Below are 19015 nucleotides of genomic sequence, written 5' to 3' on the forward strand. Positions count from 1 at the left end.
CTATGTCGCTAGATTAAATATCAAAATCACCCTTATTGGTCTAATATAAAAGAATAAATTAAAATATTTCAGGACACAATCTTCCGTTGGCTTAGTCGGAAGAGTGTTGTGCTAATAACGCAATGGACAGCACTAGGGAGCGATATCTCTACTCAGAATGAAATACTGTTAACCTCTACTGAACTACATCCATTTAGTTAGAAGTCTTTTTTACTTTTCTAGTTCTAAATATAGTATTACATATTTGGGAATTTAGGCGTGAGAGATTTTATGCTCAGTCAAACCAGTGGAAATGGTTTTTTAACCCACTAAATGTATATAAAGATGGACGACGTGACAGCTCCACCAAAAGTAAAGCCGAAATGTCTCCAATTCCCTCCTGGTGGTTAAGTTGCAGTCAAGGTCATAAACCCACCTCCTCCATGTTAGAGGATGGCACACAGGCTAAACCCAAAAGTCAGATTACACGTTTAGAAAGAATTGATGAATTGTATGATTTATTCCCAAGTGCTCATTTTTTGTTAAATTTTTTTATTTGATGCGATACAGCTGGGTTTAACATTATGATTGGCAGCTTGGACTGACCAAGTGGATCTTGAATAAATTCACTAAGAAGCATATAAATCTGAAACGTTCATGTATATTGTGTTGGAGAACACATCGACATGTTTCATTACTACTCGTTCGACTTTAGCAGCCCATAATCGACACTGACATTAATATTAAACTACATGCAGCATTTGAGCCCAAGGCCTTTCATTTGGAGTTTGGCTGAACTCTCCAGGAGCTAGTGAACATTTCCAAATATATCTACTCCAATCCATTTTTCTGCTGTATGCATTTATTAATCTATTTGATGGCAACTCCCTAGTGTGACAAAAATGTGCATATTCACATTACGGCTGCATTTACAACATTAAAACTTATTATCTGAAGTATTTGCTACATTTAACACGGCATATAATGAGAGTTTAACAAATAAACATCGTTTTGGGCTTGTTTTTGTTTAAATGTGAAATACACACATGCATTGTGTTATATGTGTTTTCATTCTTCAGCTGCTTTAAGTTGCCTGATGCCTCCTTCTTATAAACGACATACTACAAAAACAATATAAAATGAACTATGAATATCTGCAGCTATTCCTGCACTGAAAAATCATCTCAAATGAATCCAGTGTCTGTTCTCCTACCTCTCAAAACAATGAAGAATAGCGTTACTATATCGTGCAGACGATCATTTGAAGACGGTGCTGTCCTTTAGCCAGGGCGCATGCATGAAACTAACAGCCCGTTTCCCGTCTTGGTGAACTCCGTGTTCACTCTGTGAGCCTTATCTCTTCAGCCCTGGTCCTACCGGTATCCTGTCTTATCAATAACTCAAAGTCCTCCCCGGGTAAGTGTCTGCCGGACAACAAGGCAAGTCTTTGGGAGCTAAGTAAACGGTGAAGTGAGTGCAGCGCCATCTGCTGCTCAAATGTGTGACTTACACAGTTGGAGCTCTTCGAAATGATTTGTGATCTATGAATCAGAATTCTTTTTATTGCCATGTATATTGCACATACAGGAAATTGCCTTGGTGTGGTTTGTGCACTGTACAAACAACAATATAAAAACAACAACAATATCGAACAACAATCGATTGGAGGTAAAATTGCTGCATTGCACTTTATCTAAACTACAACTAATTTAACAGACAATACAACACAATCATATTGTTAACTCATGTCAAGACTTCACTTTTAAAGTTTTTAGAGTTTATACAGTTTCTGCTGCGTCCCAATTAGGGTTGCAAAATTACGGGAATATTCAAAGTTGGAGATTTATACGGGAATAAACTGGAAATGTTGTGGGTAATTTATACTTACCGTATTTACCTTGTCATACAAAGACATAAATATAAACATTTTGTTTTGTCATAGGCTGATTTGAGCCCTTTGGAAACTTGACTATATGCTTCTCCATCTTGTGTCATTCTTAACATAGGTCTTTGCACAGTATTTGAAAATGTACAAAGCCTTTCCTTCTACATTAACATGGAAATGTCTCAACACATGAGATTGTGTGGCATTGTTCTGTAGAATAAGATGAGAAAAAAGCTTGTAAAAAAAACACTAATGCAATGCCAGAGATATAGTTAGCCAAAGAAATGGTAACGTCTGTAAAAATATTTTACAATTGATAGGCTAGATGAACAGATGAACAATCCTCAATCAGCATGTTAATATATTTTCCCCAGTAATATCAAAACTTACCTGACTAGTCCTGCACACCACAGCAGGCCTCAATAGCCCTGCTGTAGTGTGCAGGATGCTGGGAATGATCTGTGCATGTGATGGAGAAATGCACAGTGCAGGGTTGAAAATTCAACGTGCAGCATGTGCTGCATTTCATACATCTTTAAAATAGAGTATTGAATGATGTTTTTAGTGCTCAGCGTTCAATTTGCATTCTTTAAATTCCCCAAATTCCCGAGCTTAACTTCCCATGGACAGTTTCCGGAATTTTCTGGAAATTTAGCAAAAATGACATATGCACCAGGACTTAGGTCTTAATTACGTGCACATTAATTTAATGTTGCTTCAGTTGTATTAAAAAAAAAAAAAAAGAGAATTTCATTTAATTTGCTCTGTCTGTAAACTAGTTATTTTTCAACCATGCAGATATTATTGAACCTAACAAGACTATTATAAACATTATATATGAACTGTAAACATTTTACCTACAATCTTTTTTGCCAACACTACTTTAATTATTACAGTTATTGTGGAGACACATTTTTATTCATAAACCACATAGAAACAACTGCTTAAATAAACCAGCGAAGAAGATGGTAATCTACGTCATAGTGACGTAGTGCGTATGAGGAAGTGGATTGACAACACGTTAGCTGAAAGCGCCGAGCACAACGTTAGCTTACGTCGTTTTTGAAGAATTCTGGCGGTGTCTTGTGCGCAAAACGGGCGTAAGCGTTAAACAACAACACTGTGCGGAACCTCCGCTGACATTTACGTGCAGTTATTCACGCAGTGGATGGTGGAGCGACCCGGGACCGCGAGCAAAGCTGCAGCCGGGATGGAAGACATGTGCGCCGGCTACCACACTCCCGTGTACTCCCACGCCGGACGGGGACCCTTCCGGGATGTCTACGAGCCCGCGGAGGACTCGTTCCTTCTGATGGACGCGCTGGAGAAAGACGCGCGGCGGCTGCAGGCGATCAGGTCAGACTCACGTTCCGCTGTAACCCGACCGGAAATGAGCCCCGTCACTCACCCCGGGTGCGTGTCTCTCCGCTGTCTGCAGCCCGGCCGTGTGTGTGGAGGTCGGCAGCGGCTCCGGAGCGGTGTCCGCCTTCCTGGCGTCGGTGGTCGGACCTTCAGCGGTACACATGTGAGCTAATATCCCATCTACAGTGAAATACACTCATGCATTATTGGCACAGTGTGATCGTCGGTGTTTGCCCCCCCCAGTTGCACTGATGTGAATCCCGCAGCAGCGCAGTGCACAGAGAAGACGGCCTCCTGCAACAGTGTTTCACTCCAACCCGTCATAACAGACCTGGTGAGGCTTTCACATGCACACGCGCAGATTTGAAATGAACCACAACGCGTATTGAAATGTTCTCCCTCTCTTCCAGGTGGAGTGTCTTCTTCCCCGGCTGAGTGGCAAAGTGGACGTCCTCCTCTTCAATCCTCCCTACGTGGTGACGCCATCAGAGGAGGTGATGCTCCTCAGGCCAGCAGCTTCTCAACAGGAGGACGATGGGGAGCGTTTTTTTTAACAGTGGAAGCTTTCTCCCGTGTCCTCCTCAGGTGGGGAGCAGGGGTATCGAGGCCGCCTGGGCGGGTGGGACGCGAGGACGAGAAGTGACGGACAGATTTCTCCCCCTGGTGACGGAGCTGCTGTCCGCCACAGGGTTGTTTTACCTCATCACCATCGCTGAGAACGAGCCAGGTGAGGGTTTTAACGTCGGAAGCGATTTTTGACTACGACTAAGCCGATTTGACGCGTCTCCCTCTTTTGTCCACAGAGGACATCATCCGCCTCCTGGGGACACGGGGCTTGGAGGGAGAGTCGTGCTTGTCCACAAGAGCTGGAAACGAGAGGCTGTCAGTGCTTCGCTTCCACAGGAGACAAACGTGAGAGGAGGGATCCTGAGCTGTCAGAGAAGACACTGGACGGATTGAGACTCTGGGATTTGACCATTCAACCGTCCACATTCAGACCGAGTGGAAGGAGCCTCGGCTGTAAACATGCTGACTTGACATCTGTATTTGACACTGTAACAGACACTTTAATAATGACGGACAAGAATTCATTACACCGACAGCAGTACAAACTGATTCCAGTGCAGGCGTTATTACAATCGTAACATTTTTTAAAAGATGATATTGGAATGTCATTTCCATTTCAAGTACGATGCTTCTTTACACTCGAAGTTGAAATGCTACTGAAATCTCAACAAAGGACAGTTTGAAGTAGAGGGGGGGGGAAAATAGTTAATACTGTAAACTTTTCTATTCCTTTCCCACTTGTTTGTCCAATAAAGTGTTAGTTTTACACAAGCAAGCTGTTTAATTGTGTTAGTCAATGACAGGAATGGACGAAGTGGAGTTTGACGTCGGGTCTTTAACTCTGGGCGCTCGTCTTCCACACGCTGTGGCCGTCCTCGCCGAGGGTGACGGCGCCGCTGGCCACCAGCTCCAGGGCGGCGGGGAAGGCGCGGTGCTCGGCCTCCCGGATCCGCTCGCACAGAGCCTCCTCGGTGTCGCAGCTCAGCACGGGCACGGCCTCCTGCGCGATGATGGCGCCCGCGTCCACCTCCTCCTGTCGAGAACAAACAGCTGTTTTATCGAATTCAAAAGACGAACACGACTTCTCGGGATGTTATTGTTTCCACTTACTGCCACAAAGTGAACCGTGCAGCCGGTCACCCGCACCCCGGCCTGCAGCGCCTGCTTCTGGGCGTTCACGCCCTTGAATGACGGCAGCAGGGATGGATGGATGTTCAGCAGTTTTCCTGCAACAGAAACAAAATGCTGTTTAACCCGGCTTCGGAATTAAATGCTAGAAAAAATCTCCTTCGACCTGATGCCATCTTCACACCGTTCCATTTCTTGACAAAGTTGCCCGTGAGGATCCTCATGAACCCAGCGAGACACACCAGCTCCACCCGGAACTCCTCCAGCACGCGGTCGATGGTGCCGTCGAACTCCGCCCGGCTCCCGTACATTTTGTGGTCCACCACCTGTTTTTAAGGTCAGACACACAAACTCAATATCCTCATCGTGTCGCTGAACCTGGTTTTTGATTATTCTCATGAATATCTGCGTTACTCGTGTCTGGATCCCGGCCAGCGACGCCCTCTTCAGGCCCTGGACGCCCGGCCTGTTGGAGATGACCACCACGATCTCTGCCGAGCTGGACGGACGCTTGGCCTGCTCGATCAGGGCCTGGAGGTTGGTGCCTGGGACACAGAGGAAATTTTTTTTTCAGACAAATCGTGAGGAAAATATCAAGTGGGAACTAAATCCCTCTCCAGAGCACACATTCCTCCAATCCTTTGATTCCTTTCACTCAGAGATGAGAGTCCAGCTGCAGCTCTTACTGCCAAGTGAATAAAGAACTCACCGGTGCCAGAGATGAGAACAGCCACTCTCGTCCTTTTGCGCGGTGTGCCGTCGCTGCCGTGACAACCATTATTCTGCTCGACCCCGGAGTCTCCGGCGGCGACCGACCCCGCCTTCAGCAGGCTGTTGCTCAGGTTACGCACCACCACAGCTTCTGCCCCTACATCAACACACACACAACGAAACGTCCATTTTCACCAACGTCTGCTTTTTATGATTCCTGGAGGATTCATAGTTTAAAAGTCTTTGGGAGCTAAGTAAATGGTGAAGTGAGTGCAGCGCCATCTGCTGCTCAAATGTAGGACCTACACAGTTGGAGCTCTTCGAAATGATTTGGGATCTATGAAACGATTGGAGGTAATTTTGCTGAATTGCACTTTATCTAAAAGTTAACAGACAATACAAAACAATTATATCGTTTACTCATGTCAATGCTTCACTTTTAAGGTTTTTCGAGTTTATGCAGTGTCTTAATTACGTGTACATTAATTTAATGTGTCTTCAGTTTCATTTTTTTTTTTTTTTTATGAGAGAATTTCATTTAAATTGCTCTGTAAACTAGTCATTTTTCAACCATGCAGATAGTATTGAATTCCAGGTTTCAGTGGCTGACCAGGCAGCTTGTGAGCCAGTGAGCCCACGATCCAGGCCTCCTCGTGGGCCTGCAGCTGCCGCAGGACCCCCTGGGCCTCCAGCGGGGCGACCACCAGCACGGCGCCCAGGCCGCAGTTGAAGGTGCGGCCCATCTCGTCACCGCTCAGGCCGCCCTCCCTGTGCAGCCAGGAGAACACGGGGGGGATGTTCCATTGAGAAGCGTCTGAATCACACACAGAGAGACAACAGGGGAATATTAATGGGGGAGCAGAGAGGGACCTGAGGGGAAGTGAACTGAAAGGAGACGTGTACCTAAATCCACGGCCAGCTCCTCGGGCAGCACCCGAGGGATGTTCTCCAGGAGCCCCCCCCCTGTGATGTGAGCGTAGGCTTTCACGGCGCCGCTGCGGAGGATGGGCAACAGCAGGCGACTGTAGATCTTCGTGGGTGTGAGCAGCACCTCACCTGGAGGCGACAGAGCAGTTCAGGGGTGGGTTGGGCCTCGAGTGTTTGTATCTGGGGTTGAAAACGAAAACGCAAACGTACCGACGGTCTGCCCAGGGCGGCAGAACGGGGCGGGGGAGCTGTAGCCGAGGCGGGCCCGCTCCAGGACTTTGCGGACCAGGCTGAAACCGTTGCTGTGGACGCCGGAGGACGCCACTCCCAGCAGCATGTCCCCCTCGGCGATGTCCCCCAGCCTGGGCAGCAGGGCGCCGCGCTCCACCGCTCCCACGCAGAACCCGGCCAGGTCGTACTCGCCGGGAGCGTAGACGCCCGGCATCTCCGCCGTCTCGCCCCCTGGACAAGGACATTTTTGCAAACAGACATCGTAAGCATAGATAATATTCATCATTCAGTCGTTGCACTGTCACTCGTCTCACCCAGCAAAGCGCAGCCCGCCATCTCGCAGGCCTTAGCCACGCCGCCGACCACCGCGGCGGCCACGTCCACGTCCAGCCGGCCGCAGGAGAAGTAGTCAAGGAAGAAGAGCGGCTCGGCACCCTGGGCGAGCACATCGTTCACGCACATGGCGACCAGGTCCTGACCCAGGCCGCCATGCTGCCCGCACGCCTGAGCAATCTGATGGAGAACCACAAAAAATCGTTTTTTAAAAATCACCACTTTTTTTTTAAGTTTTGACACCTCGACAAATCCAACCCACTAAGGATTGTAATTTAATCTCCGGGCTCGGCAACAATGAGCTCAATCTGCTTCGAGCATCCATGAAATAATCCTGGATCTTTCACACTTTAAATGAATTTGTATTTCTCTTCAAGGTTCTTTTTTTTTTTTTTTAAGAAGCCAGAGTCTAAGCCCTTGAATGTGTCTGCAGATAAGCTCGGCTCCCCCGCTGCTCCATTACCACGCAGCCAAATCTGGATCCTATTTTCAATGGTTACTCGTTATAGCCCGTGTGGAAATTACCAAAGCCAATTTGGACCGAGCGGAGCTTTTCAGCACTTTCATTAGATTCTCATTTGTTCCAGGTCTTAGCCGGCGACAGTCACATATCGAGAAATGACAGTGGAGACATCAAACCCCTGTCCCACCTTGAGCTTGGTGCCCACGCCGTCCGTCCCAGACACCAGGATGGGGTCCACGAACCCCGCAGCCTTCAGGTCAAAGAGACCAGCGAAGCCTCCCAGTTCTGCATTACACCCTGACGGCAAACACAAGTTACACAGTTACTGCGCTGCCTCATACATTCAAACTGAATCGTACCATGTGTAATGAATGATTTTTACATCTTCAGTAAGTGTTAGGTGTTTTTTGTTTAACATGACACTGAAGTTACCAGAGCGAGACGTAGCTTTGGCCAGAGGTTTGATCAGCTCCACCAGCTTGTTACCGGCAGCGATGTCCACTCCGCTCTCCTTATAGGTCAGACCTCTGTCAGAGACACAGTTTTTATTATCCCCACTGAATTCAGGTCTAAATCTGAAATAGGTCTCTTGGAAGAGGATTTAAAGCTTTTTTTTTTTTTTTTTTTTTAAATCAGAGGGGAATTTCTGGTTGTGGGGAATAGCAAACACATTAATATGATTAAGGATAGAAGCTAATTTACAGAATTATTTATGTGGTGATTAAAAAATAAAAACTAGGACACAAGTGCATGTACACTGATGTTTATTATTCAATCGGTTCTAGAGGATTTACAGTGTGGAGATGGAGAATAACAAACACAAAATATAAAAAAAGGGAATGTTTCAGTTGAAGTGTGTATTTTTGGCGTGCGCCGCACTCACACACACCCGGATTGGTTCAAGTGAGCGATGGCCCGGTGGCCGATGTCGCGGCGGTAAACCGCCCCCGGGAAGCCGATGGCGGCCACGCCCTGGTTGGCGGAACGCAAGGCCGCCTCCAGGGAGGAGCTGACCGCCGTGACAGTCAGGACCCGCCCGCCGCTGGAGACCACGCCTCCTTCCTTCAGGGCGGTGCCGGCGTGGAAGACCTGCAGCCCGTTGTCCTGAACCTGGGAGAGGCCTAAAGGACGAGAGCGATTAGAGATGATAGTTGAATTTATTTTTTAATATTCTATTTGTTTATCAGTTTTCAGACACCATGCATCTAAAAACTGATAAATGTGGCGTTTATCACTTTTTTGACGCCATCTTACTACAGTGTCATATTTGTCATATCTCACTATACTCTGACATTTAGCCCACACAGGCTTTGCTGCCGCAGTGTCGTGCAAACCTGTGATCTCGACTCCTTTCTTGTAGGAGCCAGGGTAACCGGGGCTGGCCATGACAACTGTGACCGCAGAGCTCTCTTGCTGCCACGCGGGGGGGTTGGCAGCCAGTGTGCCTTTCATGGTGTTCATTATCACTTCGTACAGGTCGCTCTTCAGCAGGGGCATGAGCACCTTAAAAAAAAAATACATATATAATGAGTTGGCAGTAAAATATAGGGTTTCTTGTGCATCGATGGGTTAGGGGCGACTTGTACCTGACACTCAGGATCCCCGAAGCGACAGTTGTACTCGAGCACCTTCGGGCCCTGCTTGGTCAACATCAGCCCCGCGTACAGCACACCTGGAAACACAATCCAAGATGGACGCTGTGTGTCATTCACCTGAAACTAGAAACTCACGGCTGCAAAGCCAAGAACACAGGTCAGGGACAGAGCACTCACCCACGTAAGGAGCTCCCTCCTCCTTCATCATGTCCACCGTCCTCTGAAGGACCGTCTCTCTGATCTGCTGCAGCAGCTCCTGACCCACCTGCACAGGAGTCAGATCACATCCCATTAGCATCACCTTCTTTCTGGTTCTGTTTAGTTTTGGACAGAGATCTGGCGGCAGAGTCCGACCTCGCTCACTGTCAAAATGCCAGCACCGTACCTGAGGGGTGGGGCAGTAGGCCCCCATGCCGCCGGTGTTTGGCCCCAGGTCCCCGTCCTGCAGCCGCTTGTGATCCTGCGCTGGAGGCATCGGCGACACCGAGGAGCCGTCGCTGAAACACAGACACTAGAGGAGCAGGGCAACCTCCTGTCAAATTCCCCTTCAGATCCAACTGGTGTTAATAAGTAGTGAATTTCAGTTTAATCGTTTTTTTTTTTTTTACTCACAGACACTTCCTCTCCCTCCAGGAGCTCCTCCACCACCACCGTGTCCCCTGCAGCTCCAAAGGCTTTGTCCTGTCAGAGAGACAACGTTCACACGCTGCTGTGATCCATTGTTCCAATAAAACGAGCGTCTGCTCTAAACCGGCCTGTCTGGTATGGGTCGTGCTGTTGGCCTGTGGTAATGCTCCGGAATCATTCCACTTCATCAATGAACTCTTCTCAAACAGTTCTCCGCTTTATCTTTTGTGTGCTGGATGTTGAGTGCCGAGCTTTTCACAACACAAACTTCATGCCCAAGTTCACAACTTTTGCATTAACAAATCGAAAGAGGTGCTTTTACTTAGTCGAAAAATTGCCTAAGATTCTCGGATGCCTAGGTCAAAAAAATTTTAAAAAATACTAGCGGCACAATTAGTAAGTACATTACCAACTAGCTCAACTCTGAATAAAGTAAAAGCACAGAAACATACAAGGGAATAATCACTGACCACTCTATTCATCACTGTTCAAGCAGGGCTGTTCGAAAGGCAGCAGTCAAATGTGAATATGCCACCAACTCATCGTAAATTAAGCCTTTATGAGATTATTATTTCTAAGCCTTCAGTATGAGGTTCAGCAACATATTGTCTGTCGGGGTCAGGTACCTTCATGATGTCCATCACAGCCTGACAGGCCTCCTCCTGGTCTCTGGCCACGATGACTCCCTTCCCGGCTGCCAGGCCGCTGGCCTTCACCACCAGCGCAGGAAAGTCGGCTCTGGAGACGGCAAACCACGAGACCAGCTCAGTAACGTGCAGAAGGAATCATTTCCACGGGAAACACATCGGGAGCAGATGCTGTATTGCCGATATAAAACCCCCAAATGTCTTCTGTGGACAGTTGAGCATCTGCAGGGCACACCGTGGCAGCTGTTGTTCTGCCCAAGATGGTTTATATGACCAAGGAGATGACTTTCAGTGAAAAGTTACAACTCTGTCTCTTCTGTCTCTTCTTCAAGGGCGCTACGAAAAAACAGCCATCACTTCTGAGATCATTAACTTTGAGAGTAAAACAAGTCGGTCAACATTTCATTTTCTATCAGATCACAATTTCCCTTGTGGTCAATGGCTCCGAAATGAGCTTCCTGCAGGAAGTAAAAAACTGTCTGACAGTTTGCATTTAACACAAAGGACACGTGTCTATTTAAATGTCTTCTAGATACACTCGTCTGCTGTACTGACGTGCGGATGTAGTTGCAGGCCGCCTGGGGGTCGGTGAAGGAGCCGTAGCGGGCCGTGGGGATGCCGTGTCGCTCCATGAACGCCTTGGAGAAGCTCTTGCTCGCCTCCAACTGAGCGGCTTTTCCAGAGGGGCCGAAACAGGGCACCCCGGCTGCCGTCAGGTCATCGACGATACCTGAAAGAGACGTTAGCCTGATTAAATCCCGATGTGATACGTGTAAATGTATTCAGACTCGGACAATGTTCCCGCTCTGCCGCGGAGCAAGGCTCGGTCAGTTAGTGACGTGGTTGAAGACGAGGAAGCGGGAGGGGTTCCCTGTGAGTTAGCCGTCTTTATAGGTTATCAATAGTTTTTTTCAAATAAAAGCCAAAAGTGAGCAAATGTTTTTACCTCATCTCTCTATCTTCTTGAAAGGCTGAGAAATTTTTATCAACATGGCTGCTAATATCCAAGGACCTCACTTACCTGCAGCCAGCGGCACCTCAGGCCCGACCACCACCAGCCCCACATGATGATCCTTGCAGAACTGAGCCAAGATGGAGTGGTTGCTCACCGATACCTCTGCATGGAGGGAAATAACGGGAAGCAAGAGATTGCGGGTCATTCGCACTTTTTTTCTTTATCATTATAATTATTACCACCACTGCTTCAGGATTAAGAGCAGAAGCTTTCTACGAGTGTTTGTTTTTTTTACCAGAGTTGCTGATCTTCCCACAGTTGGCGGTGCCGGCGTTCCCCGGGGCCACCAGGACCTGCTGGATCTGGGGCGACTGGGCCAGCTTCCAGGCCAGCGCGTGCTCCCGTCCTCCGCTGCCAACCAACAGCACCCGCTCCGCCATGGCACCTGGGTGAGAAATGAAGAGATCCCCGGCGCGTGGCATTAGGCTTAAAACCGAGCACGCCTTCACGGTTACTTCCTCCAGAGCGACCGGCGCCTCTCCTCCGCCTCCAAGCGTTTTTTTTGCAAAGCAGCCATTTAATTGCATGCAAGGCCTGACCTATAACAGAAGGAGTTTGCCGAGCTGCGAGGGAAGCGCTGACCTTTACCGAGGCCCGGGGTCTTATATTATCTTGTAACGCCCGACTAACAAGGATCCAATCAACTGGAACAAGAACACAAGTCAACAATTAAATGGCGTGGTCACCGAGCACTGAGGGGCTGAACCCGGCCGGCTCATTTGCATGGAAAAACAAAACCATTATCAGGTGGAGGTACAGTAAACCATCCGCCGGAGCCTCGGCAGTTTGGTTCCTCTGAGCCTCTTAAAATCAATTTTCTGCAAAGCCGATATTTCATTTGTGACTTGCGGACGCCTTTTCTCATTAAGCCGTGGTTATTGCAGGCTGCGACAATGTTTGTCATTTAATAATTGATTATATATGGAGAGGATTTAACACAAGAAATGAAAAAATGGTTCTTTTATTTTAAAAGTAAAACATGATGTGCACCGGCACAGAGTGTGAATTCACAGTGTTCCTCATGACACACGTTGGGGATCAATGTAATCCCATCACTTGGATAAGGCTCACGTGCTGTTCTGCCTTTCCCAGACTTAATTTTTACCCCTAAATGTGGTTTTAAAAAAGAATCCGCAGTGACTCCTGTGCATGCTTTAAACCGCCCCCCCCCGCAACTCAAACAGGGTCAGAGTTCAAACCGTCCCAATCTGCATTGACCTGAAACCTGTGACTTGATTTCCCAAGGTTGTGCAACTGCGAGGTTTACTCTTAAGTTGAAAAAGAAATAAAGGGTTCCGAGTGTCACACGGGTCTGATAGCTCCCTGTGAGGACGGATCAGATAAGAGCACAAAGGGCAGAGTGTTGCACAGTGGTCGCACACGATCCACAATTAGCCCAATCACCGCTTTTGATTGAAATCACTCGGGCTCTCATGTGACTCACGCGTCAGAGAGCACATGAGTCTGAAGGAGCCCTGGGAGAAAACTGCACATTTATACAAAAGTGTTGCACAATTTGTCATTATTAATGTCTTTAAAATGACTTTAAAGTACTTTTGACATTATGTTTTCCCACCATGCTGCATATCACTGCCCTGCACTGAGGATGAAACTAACATATGGATGATTGAACTGACTTGTCTGTGGTTAACTTACAATTTGTCTGAAAGATATCTACATAAAAGAAAGTTTGATAATGTGGCTGCACGTGCTTGTAACCTGCATGCACTGTTCTGCAATAGAACCAGACCGGCTGGGTCTAATGCCTGATGCAGCCTCTTTCATTACCCCAGATCATTTCCCACTAAAACCACTGCGTTTCCACTGCAAGCAAATCAAGTGACTGTAAAACACTGTGCGACCCGAAACAAGCGAACACATGAACATGGCCACTCACCTGTGCGCGTTGACTGTACGTGAAAGCAGGAAATAGCCGGAGCTCAGATCAGGATAACAGTGACAGGAGTGTGTGTGCTCTGCTCGCAGCTTGGGGACTGACAGACACACACTACGTCAAACACACACACACGCACACACACACGCCACACACACCACGTGGATTCAATATCTCAGTGATGTGCGACGTAAACGCTTCGAGAATCGCAACGCAAAGTTACGCAACAAGTGCAAAGTGTCGTTATAAGTATCAAATAAGTTGCTGATCAAAGTAGATTTTCGGTTTCTCACCTTTATTTTGCCCCGTAGAGGTTTTTTGGGGGAGATTCTTCTTCTTCTTCGTCTTCCTCTTCTGGATGCACTGACAGAGAGGATCATGGGAGTTGGAGTCAATCGGGTGTTGCCTCAGAAGCAGCTTTCCCCCGTTTTCCTGAAAACAAACACACATGATCAAGTAACTTTCCTCCAATTAAAATCCGTGTTAATAACATGTTCTAACTATTTTTCATATACATGTTACAAATTTCTTCTAAATTATATGTAAAAAAAAAGAGACAACAATCTTGTTTTGCAGGCAATAAAGGGGCCCACTTATTTGCTTTGTGTAAATTAAATTTACATATGGTAAACAGACATTTTAAGCACCATAGAAATGTGTTAAATAATTTATAAATACATAAGGATGGTATTTGCAGAGGTGCTACTCGGATATTTGATCAAAACTACAATGTAAATAATGTCAGCCCTACAGATTTATCAGCAATGTGACGTTGATGCTGTTATGAAAACTTATTTTACAGAATAAAAATGCAATGCATCTATGTTTAAATTGTTTTGATTGTTTGAAGTACATCTTTGGAGTCATTGGTACCTGTTTTAAAAGTGTCGGCATCAAAATCTTTCACTCCCTCAATGCAGTACTGACACCAACAAGAATTAATTTAGATCAGGCTCTAATAAAAATACTTACTCATTATTATTTATAAAGTTTCATTTTTATATAACAGCCATGTAACCTTTTGTTCTTTTGATTTCCTAAATAACCTCTACACTTTATTCTCCTTATTTATAAGATAAGAGATAAATGTTCTTTATTGATCCCAATTTGGGAAATGATTGTATCGCAACAGCATGTCAAGAGCAAATATATATATCCTATATGTAGGAATACACAGAGGTACGTTTGCTAGTCTATTTGAAAGCTCCTGATGTTTTTAATCTTATTCTAAAAAGTGCAACTATAGCAGTAAATTAATTGAAGTGGAGTAAAATATTACAATATTTCAATCTGAAAGTATTTATTGGAGCATAAAATGTGAACACTCAGGTCAAGTGCAGTTAACTCGACACTGCACTTAACTACAAAGCTCGAGTAAATCTTATTTTCCACCGGTGCTTTTATTATCCCTTGTCCTGACAACATTCAAGCATGTTTAATCCTAATCCGATTATTCATTCCTTTAACCTTTGTCTAATAGCAGCTGATTCTCGAATGAGTCTAGAAAAAAAAAGAAAACAAGTGATGATGCTTGGCTCTTTATCGCTTTATTTTCAGCATTGTGCTTTTTTAAGCCCCCGAGATTAAAAATATCTTCATGAAGTGAGTCTTGGCCGAGATAAGAGGCAACCACAGTGAGCTGCAGATAAACAACGTGAATCAGATACTAGATATTTTAGTAACAACTCTGAATTACACAGAATCGCTGTTGTGAGAAATGATGGACGCGATTTCTAAACAGATCAGATAAATGATTTTTATCCTGGACACTTTGCCTAACGCAACTCGAGAGGTTTCTACACCTTAATAAAAAGATAACAGTGATGAAAATGTACATGGATGACGGTGAAACTACTTATTCGTCAGTTTCTGCTCCACAAAATGTCACAGTATCAGTTTTATTTCTCATATCACATTAAAAAAGCTTTTACGGTTTCAAGTCTTGAGTCCACGTGTGCCGGTGCAGTCACAACAGAGGGAGTTCGGGGGCGCTCAGGAGTTCTTGTCCGACTGCAGACTGTCGCCGGGTGAAGAGCGTGACTCCCGAGCTGTACGCTGCAGGGATCGTGATGTGCGTCAACAGGGGGCGCTCCTGCTCCTCTTCTCTGACCATCTGACTCACCTGACCTAATCGGAAGAAAAGAGGGAGACAAATAAGGGGAATGTTTGTACAAGCCCAAAAAATGATTTTCGCAAAAGTGAAATCATTCATTAATGATTTACCCTCAACATCCAGGTCTTTCCATCGCGGGTCAGACTGGCCCTCTGAGAAGCCTGACATACAGGAATCAGGCTTGAATCGCTGCAGGACGTCTTCTCGACGAATCAGCAGCACCGATTCACTGCAGAGTCGCTGGTGCACCTCGTCCCCGCTTACTGGAAGAAAGATGTGACACCGGGATGGATGAGACCGCACCAACGACAGGGGGACCAGAGTTGCCTCCTTCCCGTTACTCACCTACATCTAAAGGATTCGTCATGAAAACGGCGTTGGGCGCGACCCCGAATATGAGCTGGTGGTGCCAGGCGTCGGGCACCTCCTCCCCCGCGGGCACAGACAGCTGCAGGTTCATGGTGGCCACTGGGACGGCGCCCCTTCGGATCCAGCGGGCGAGCCACGGGATCAGCTTCACCTGCCGGCGAGGGTGAAGGTGGAAGAAGCGACCCATCACCTCGCCTTTACTGGCCTCCTCTGCTCCCGCGATAAGCTGAGCGTGAGTCGCACCTGAAAGGAAACACAGGACTTCAATATGATAAGTGAATATACATGCTTCTTTTCCACGTGCAGGAAAGGGGCTTGAGTTACACACCCCAAATGTCAAGTGTAAGAAACTGTGGAGCTGGAAAAGTTAATTAGAGCTTCTCTCCTCCGAGGGGAAATAAACCCATTGTCTCATTCGAGAGGGTCGTATCTGAAACGGCCCGCTCGGCAGTGCAACCAGCTGTCAGGCTGTGGCAGGAAGGAAGCAGCGACCACGGGTTCAAGTGGTGACGCAGCCTCGTTCGGCAGCTGCGGGTTGAGGTCCCAACCGGTATCTGTGAACCCTGAAATATATCTGCCCGTGGAGCCCGGTTAAAATATGCGTCAGTACAGGGTCAACCTTTATGTATTCATAATTTATTACCTGATGCGTCTCGGGAGAACCTGTAGGGAGTTAGAGGTCCAGACAAGTGTTTATTGCTTAATATCTGCAAGTGTAGTGAAAACAATAAAAGCAGCATTATAAAGTTCTTACCTGCTAAATGAAGCGATTTGATAATTAACTGCATCAGGACCAAGATGTTTAAGGGTGATTCATGCACATGAACTAATTCCCCAGCTCTATATAAAGACTTTACATATAATTGGAGCTTCAGATGAGAACATGTGGGTTATTGAGAAATCATCATGACGTTTTGTTGCTCGTCACAATTTACTTCTGAATTTAGTTTGAGGTTCTCAGTCAAATAAAAAACAATGGAGCCACCATATATACCTTTGAACTCACTTTGCTGAACGTGTTCATGCAGGTTTAACCTCACACAGGTGAGGACATGATCTTTTGTAAGTGAGGCCCTCGGGTGCAGTTTTGGCAGCAGTGTATGATCCGGGACATGTACCTGCTTCGCTCCGGGACAGCAGGTAGTCGGGCAGCGGTGACTCGGTCCTCCTCAGGCGAGTCTGCACACAGCGATCGGCCTCCTCGGGGGCCACGTCCACGCCGAGGGCCCTCAGCACGTCCACCACGGCCGTGGCCCCGCAGGCCGACGCTCCTATCTGCAGGGTCTGCCTCTCCAGCGCCTCCTGGAGGGACCACAGCATGGCTCTACCACCCTCCTCCTCATCACCATCATCATGAGCTCCACGAAGCTGCTCACACACTGACTCCATCTGAGAGGCTCACCTGGAAAAACAGGCTTTTAGAATTGATTTCACTTCAACACAACAGCAAGTTAAAACATGCACCGTTTCCTGAGCATCTCAAAACACGTGTTGCACTAAGTCTATGTGCAAAATTAAGCCAGAGGGACATAATGTTGCTGAAGTAAAGTATAGATTTACAATAAAATGTATATATCCGTCTAAACACACTTTAGTTCATTATAAATGAGATTGATAACCTTGCTGGCTATGCATCTTAATCCCTTGATTGTAGCAAAAGGAATAAACAGTGTTTGTGTGTTTTCTTACATAACAGAAACCGGCTGCAACAATAACATGCACTGCGCACGCGTACACCACACGTGGTTCTATCTTCTGGGGATTTGTTTGAGAGTAGGACAAGGAGACGCAGTGGCAACTGGCGCCCCCTGCTGGCCGCCTCCAGCCAGGACAGAAGGCAGAAAAGCGCCACACAACTGGAGGTGACAGAACCACAACGTGCATCATTCACAACTACAGGTACTTCGCGGTATAAAGTATATTTGTGTTGTGTGGTATTCAGCGTACATATTCTACAGGTCATGCACACAGATTGATCCACATTATTAAGGCAAAAACAAACAAATGCAAAAACTACAAAAATACTGAACGGATGCAAGAGGCTCTACCTTAGTTTCTACATTGCAAAACCCTCCACACGTTTAACACCATGACAGACAGCTTCACATTTGAGCCGATAAAGCGATAATTCACAAAGATTAACTTCACAATCCCATCCTCCTTTCAACGGTATCCAAAAAGACGGAATAAAAGATTGAGCCACAAACATAAATGTGTACAATATTCTGCGTTCCAATATAAAATGTCAAGGAAAACACTTTTTGAGCCATATCCTGAAGCCCGAGCCGATACTGCATCAACAGCTGCCGCGGGGATACGGATCCTTAAACGCTCTGCACAGATACAATCAGGAGTCTTAGCGCTTTCAAGCAACGTGTGATTTGTCGAGCTTTTGTGCAAGGCCGAGTTTGACACAGAACAAAATGCACCTAAAGCGTCTCAGCGGAGGGAGGGCGGGCGGGTGGCCCGGGGTGTTACAGATACACCAGATACACAGCTCAGGGAAGAAACTTCGACAATCGTTAGGCCAATACACAAATCAATACCAAATAAACGACCCTGAGTGCCACTTGACCTTAAACACCAACGAGCATGGACAGAATATCCTGAAAAGACAGATTCTACCTTAAAATAAATCAATTATAAAAGGTATATTTATAGACTTTTAGGAAATATGAAGGTCGTCCAAGAGAGAGATTGACAACTGTGTGCTTTCAATATGAAGCAAACTCTCCCCTCCTTACTAAGAAACAGAGACCAGCACCGCATAACTGTGGTTATAGTTAAAAAATGCCTATTAGAAATATTATGACATTTCATAAATGTCATCAAAGAGCTGATTAGTAACAAAATTTGAAATCGACTGGTCTCTTTTTAACTAAAATGACCACAAATTGTTCCCAAAAATTATAAATGGCATGTTGAAAAGATTTTTTCTTTTACATTTCACTTATTTTTAGACGCTTGGAGTCCAAAGACCGCCACAGATGCTGCTCTTCTCCCTGATGCACTCCGATGTAGCAACACTGACACTGCCAGTTTCCCATCAAGCCAAGAGATGTCAGTGTGGCTGCATCTAATGCACAGCACAGTGAGAGGAGCAGCATATGTGGCAACACAGCAGATACAGTGTGGTGTCACCGAGGTTGATGCTGGGGGGGGGGGGCAG

At 46.4% G+C, this 19015-nt stretch overlaps 3 protein-coding genes across 5 annotated transcripts; 1 reads left to right on the forward strand and 2 right to left on the reverse strand.

Moving 5' to 3' along the window:
- The first annotated feature begins 2800 nt into the window (after positions 1-2800).
- Positions 2801-4489, forward strand: n6amt1 (N-6 adenine-specific DNA methyltransferase 1). The gene is made up of 6 exons (XM_062380535.1): positions 2801-3220; positions 3303-3389; positions 3470-3560; positions 3637-3720; positions 3812-3953; positions 4030-4489. The coding sequence occupies exons 1-6, from the start codon at positions 3033-3035 to the stop codon at positions 4140-4142; spliced, it is 705 nt and encodes a 234-aa protein (XP_062236519.1). The 5' UTR covers positions 2801-3032; the 3' UTR covers positions 4143-4489.
- On the reverse strand, positions 4273-13790 carry gart (phosphoribosylglycinamide formyltransferase). 3 transcript variants are annotated; one of them, XM_062380532.1, is made up of 23 exons: positions 13658-13790; positions 13368-13464; positions 11706-11855; positions 11477-11572; positions 11011-11185; positions 10435-10546; positions 9794-9862; positions 9567-9692; positions 9359-9446; positions 9173-9258; positions 8921-9089; positions 8470-8707; positions 8019-8113; positions 7774-7883; positions 7105-7303; positions 6770-7021; positions 6536-6688; positions 6243-6446; positions 5631-5789; positions 5336-5466; positions 5106-5247; positions 4904-5019; positions 4273-4826 (listed from the first exon to the last, which is right to left on the reverse strand). In XM_062380532.1, the coding sequence occupies exons 3-23, from the start codon at positions 11848-11850 to the stop codon at positions 4629-4631; spliced, it is 3063 nt and encodes a 1020-aa protein (XP_062236516.1). In that variant the 5' UTR covers positions 11851-11855; positions 13368-13464; positions 13658-13790; the 3' UTR covers positions 4273-4628. The 3 variants fall into 3 exon arrangements, with proteins under 3 accessions (XP_062236516.1, XP_062236517.1, XP_062236515.1); XM_062380533.1 differs by having other exon boundaries at positions 8476-8707; positions 13368-13478; XM_062380531.1 differs by having other exon boundaries at positions 13368-13478.
- Positions 13791-14889: 1099 nt separating this feature from the next.
- Positions 14890-17261, reverse strand: LOC133933424 (uncharacterized). The gene is made up of 4 exons (XM_062380534.1): positions 16965-17261; positions 15823-16089; positions 15588-15740; positions 14890-15491 (listed from the first exon to the last, which is right to left on the reverse strand). The coding sequence occupies exons 1-4, from the start codon at positions 17233-17235 to the stop codon at positions 15331-15333; spliced, it is 852 nt and encodes a 283-aa protein (XP_062236518.1). The 5' UTR covers positions 17236-17261; the 3' UTR covers positions 14890-15330.
- Positions 17262-19015: the final 1754 nt, after the last annotated feature.

The sequence above is a fragment of the Platichthys flesus genome, chromosome 22 (assembly GCF_949316205.1).
Source record: "Platichthys flesus chromosome 22, fPlaFle2.1, whole genome shotgun sequence".
Taxonomy (NCBI): Eukaryota; Metazoa; Chordata; class Actinopteri; order Pleuronectiformes; family Pleuronectidae; genus Platichthys; species Platichthys flesus.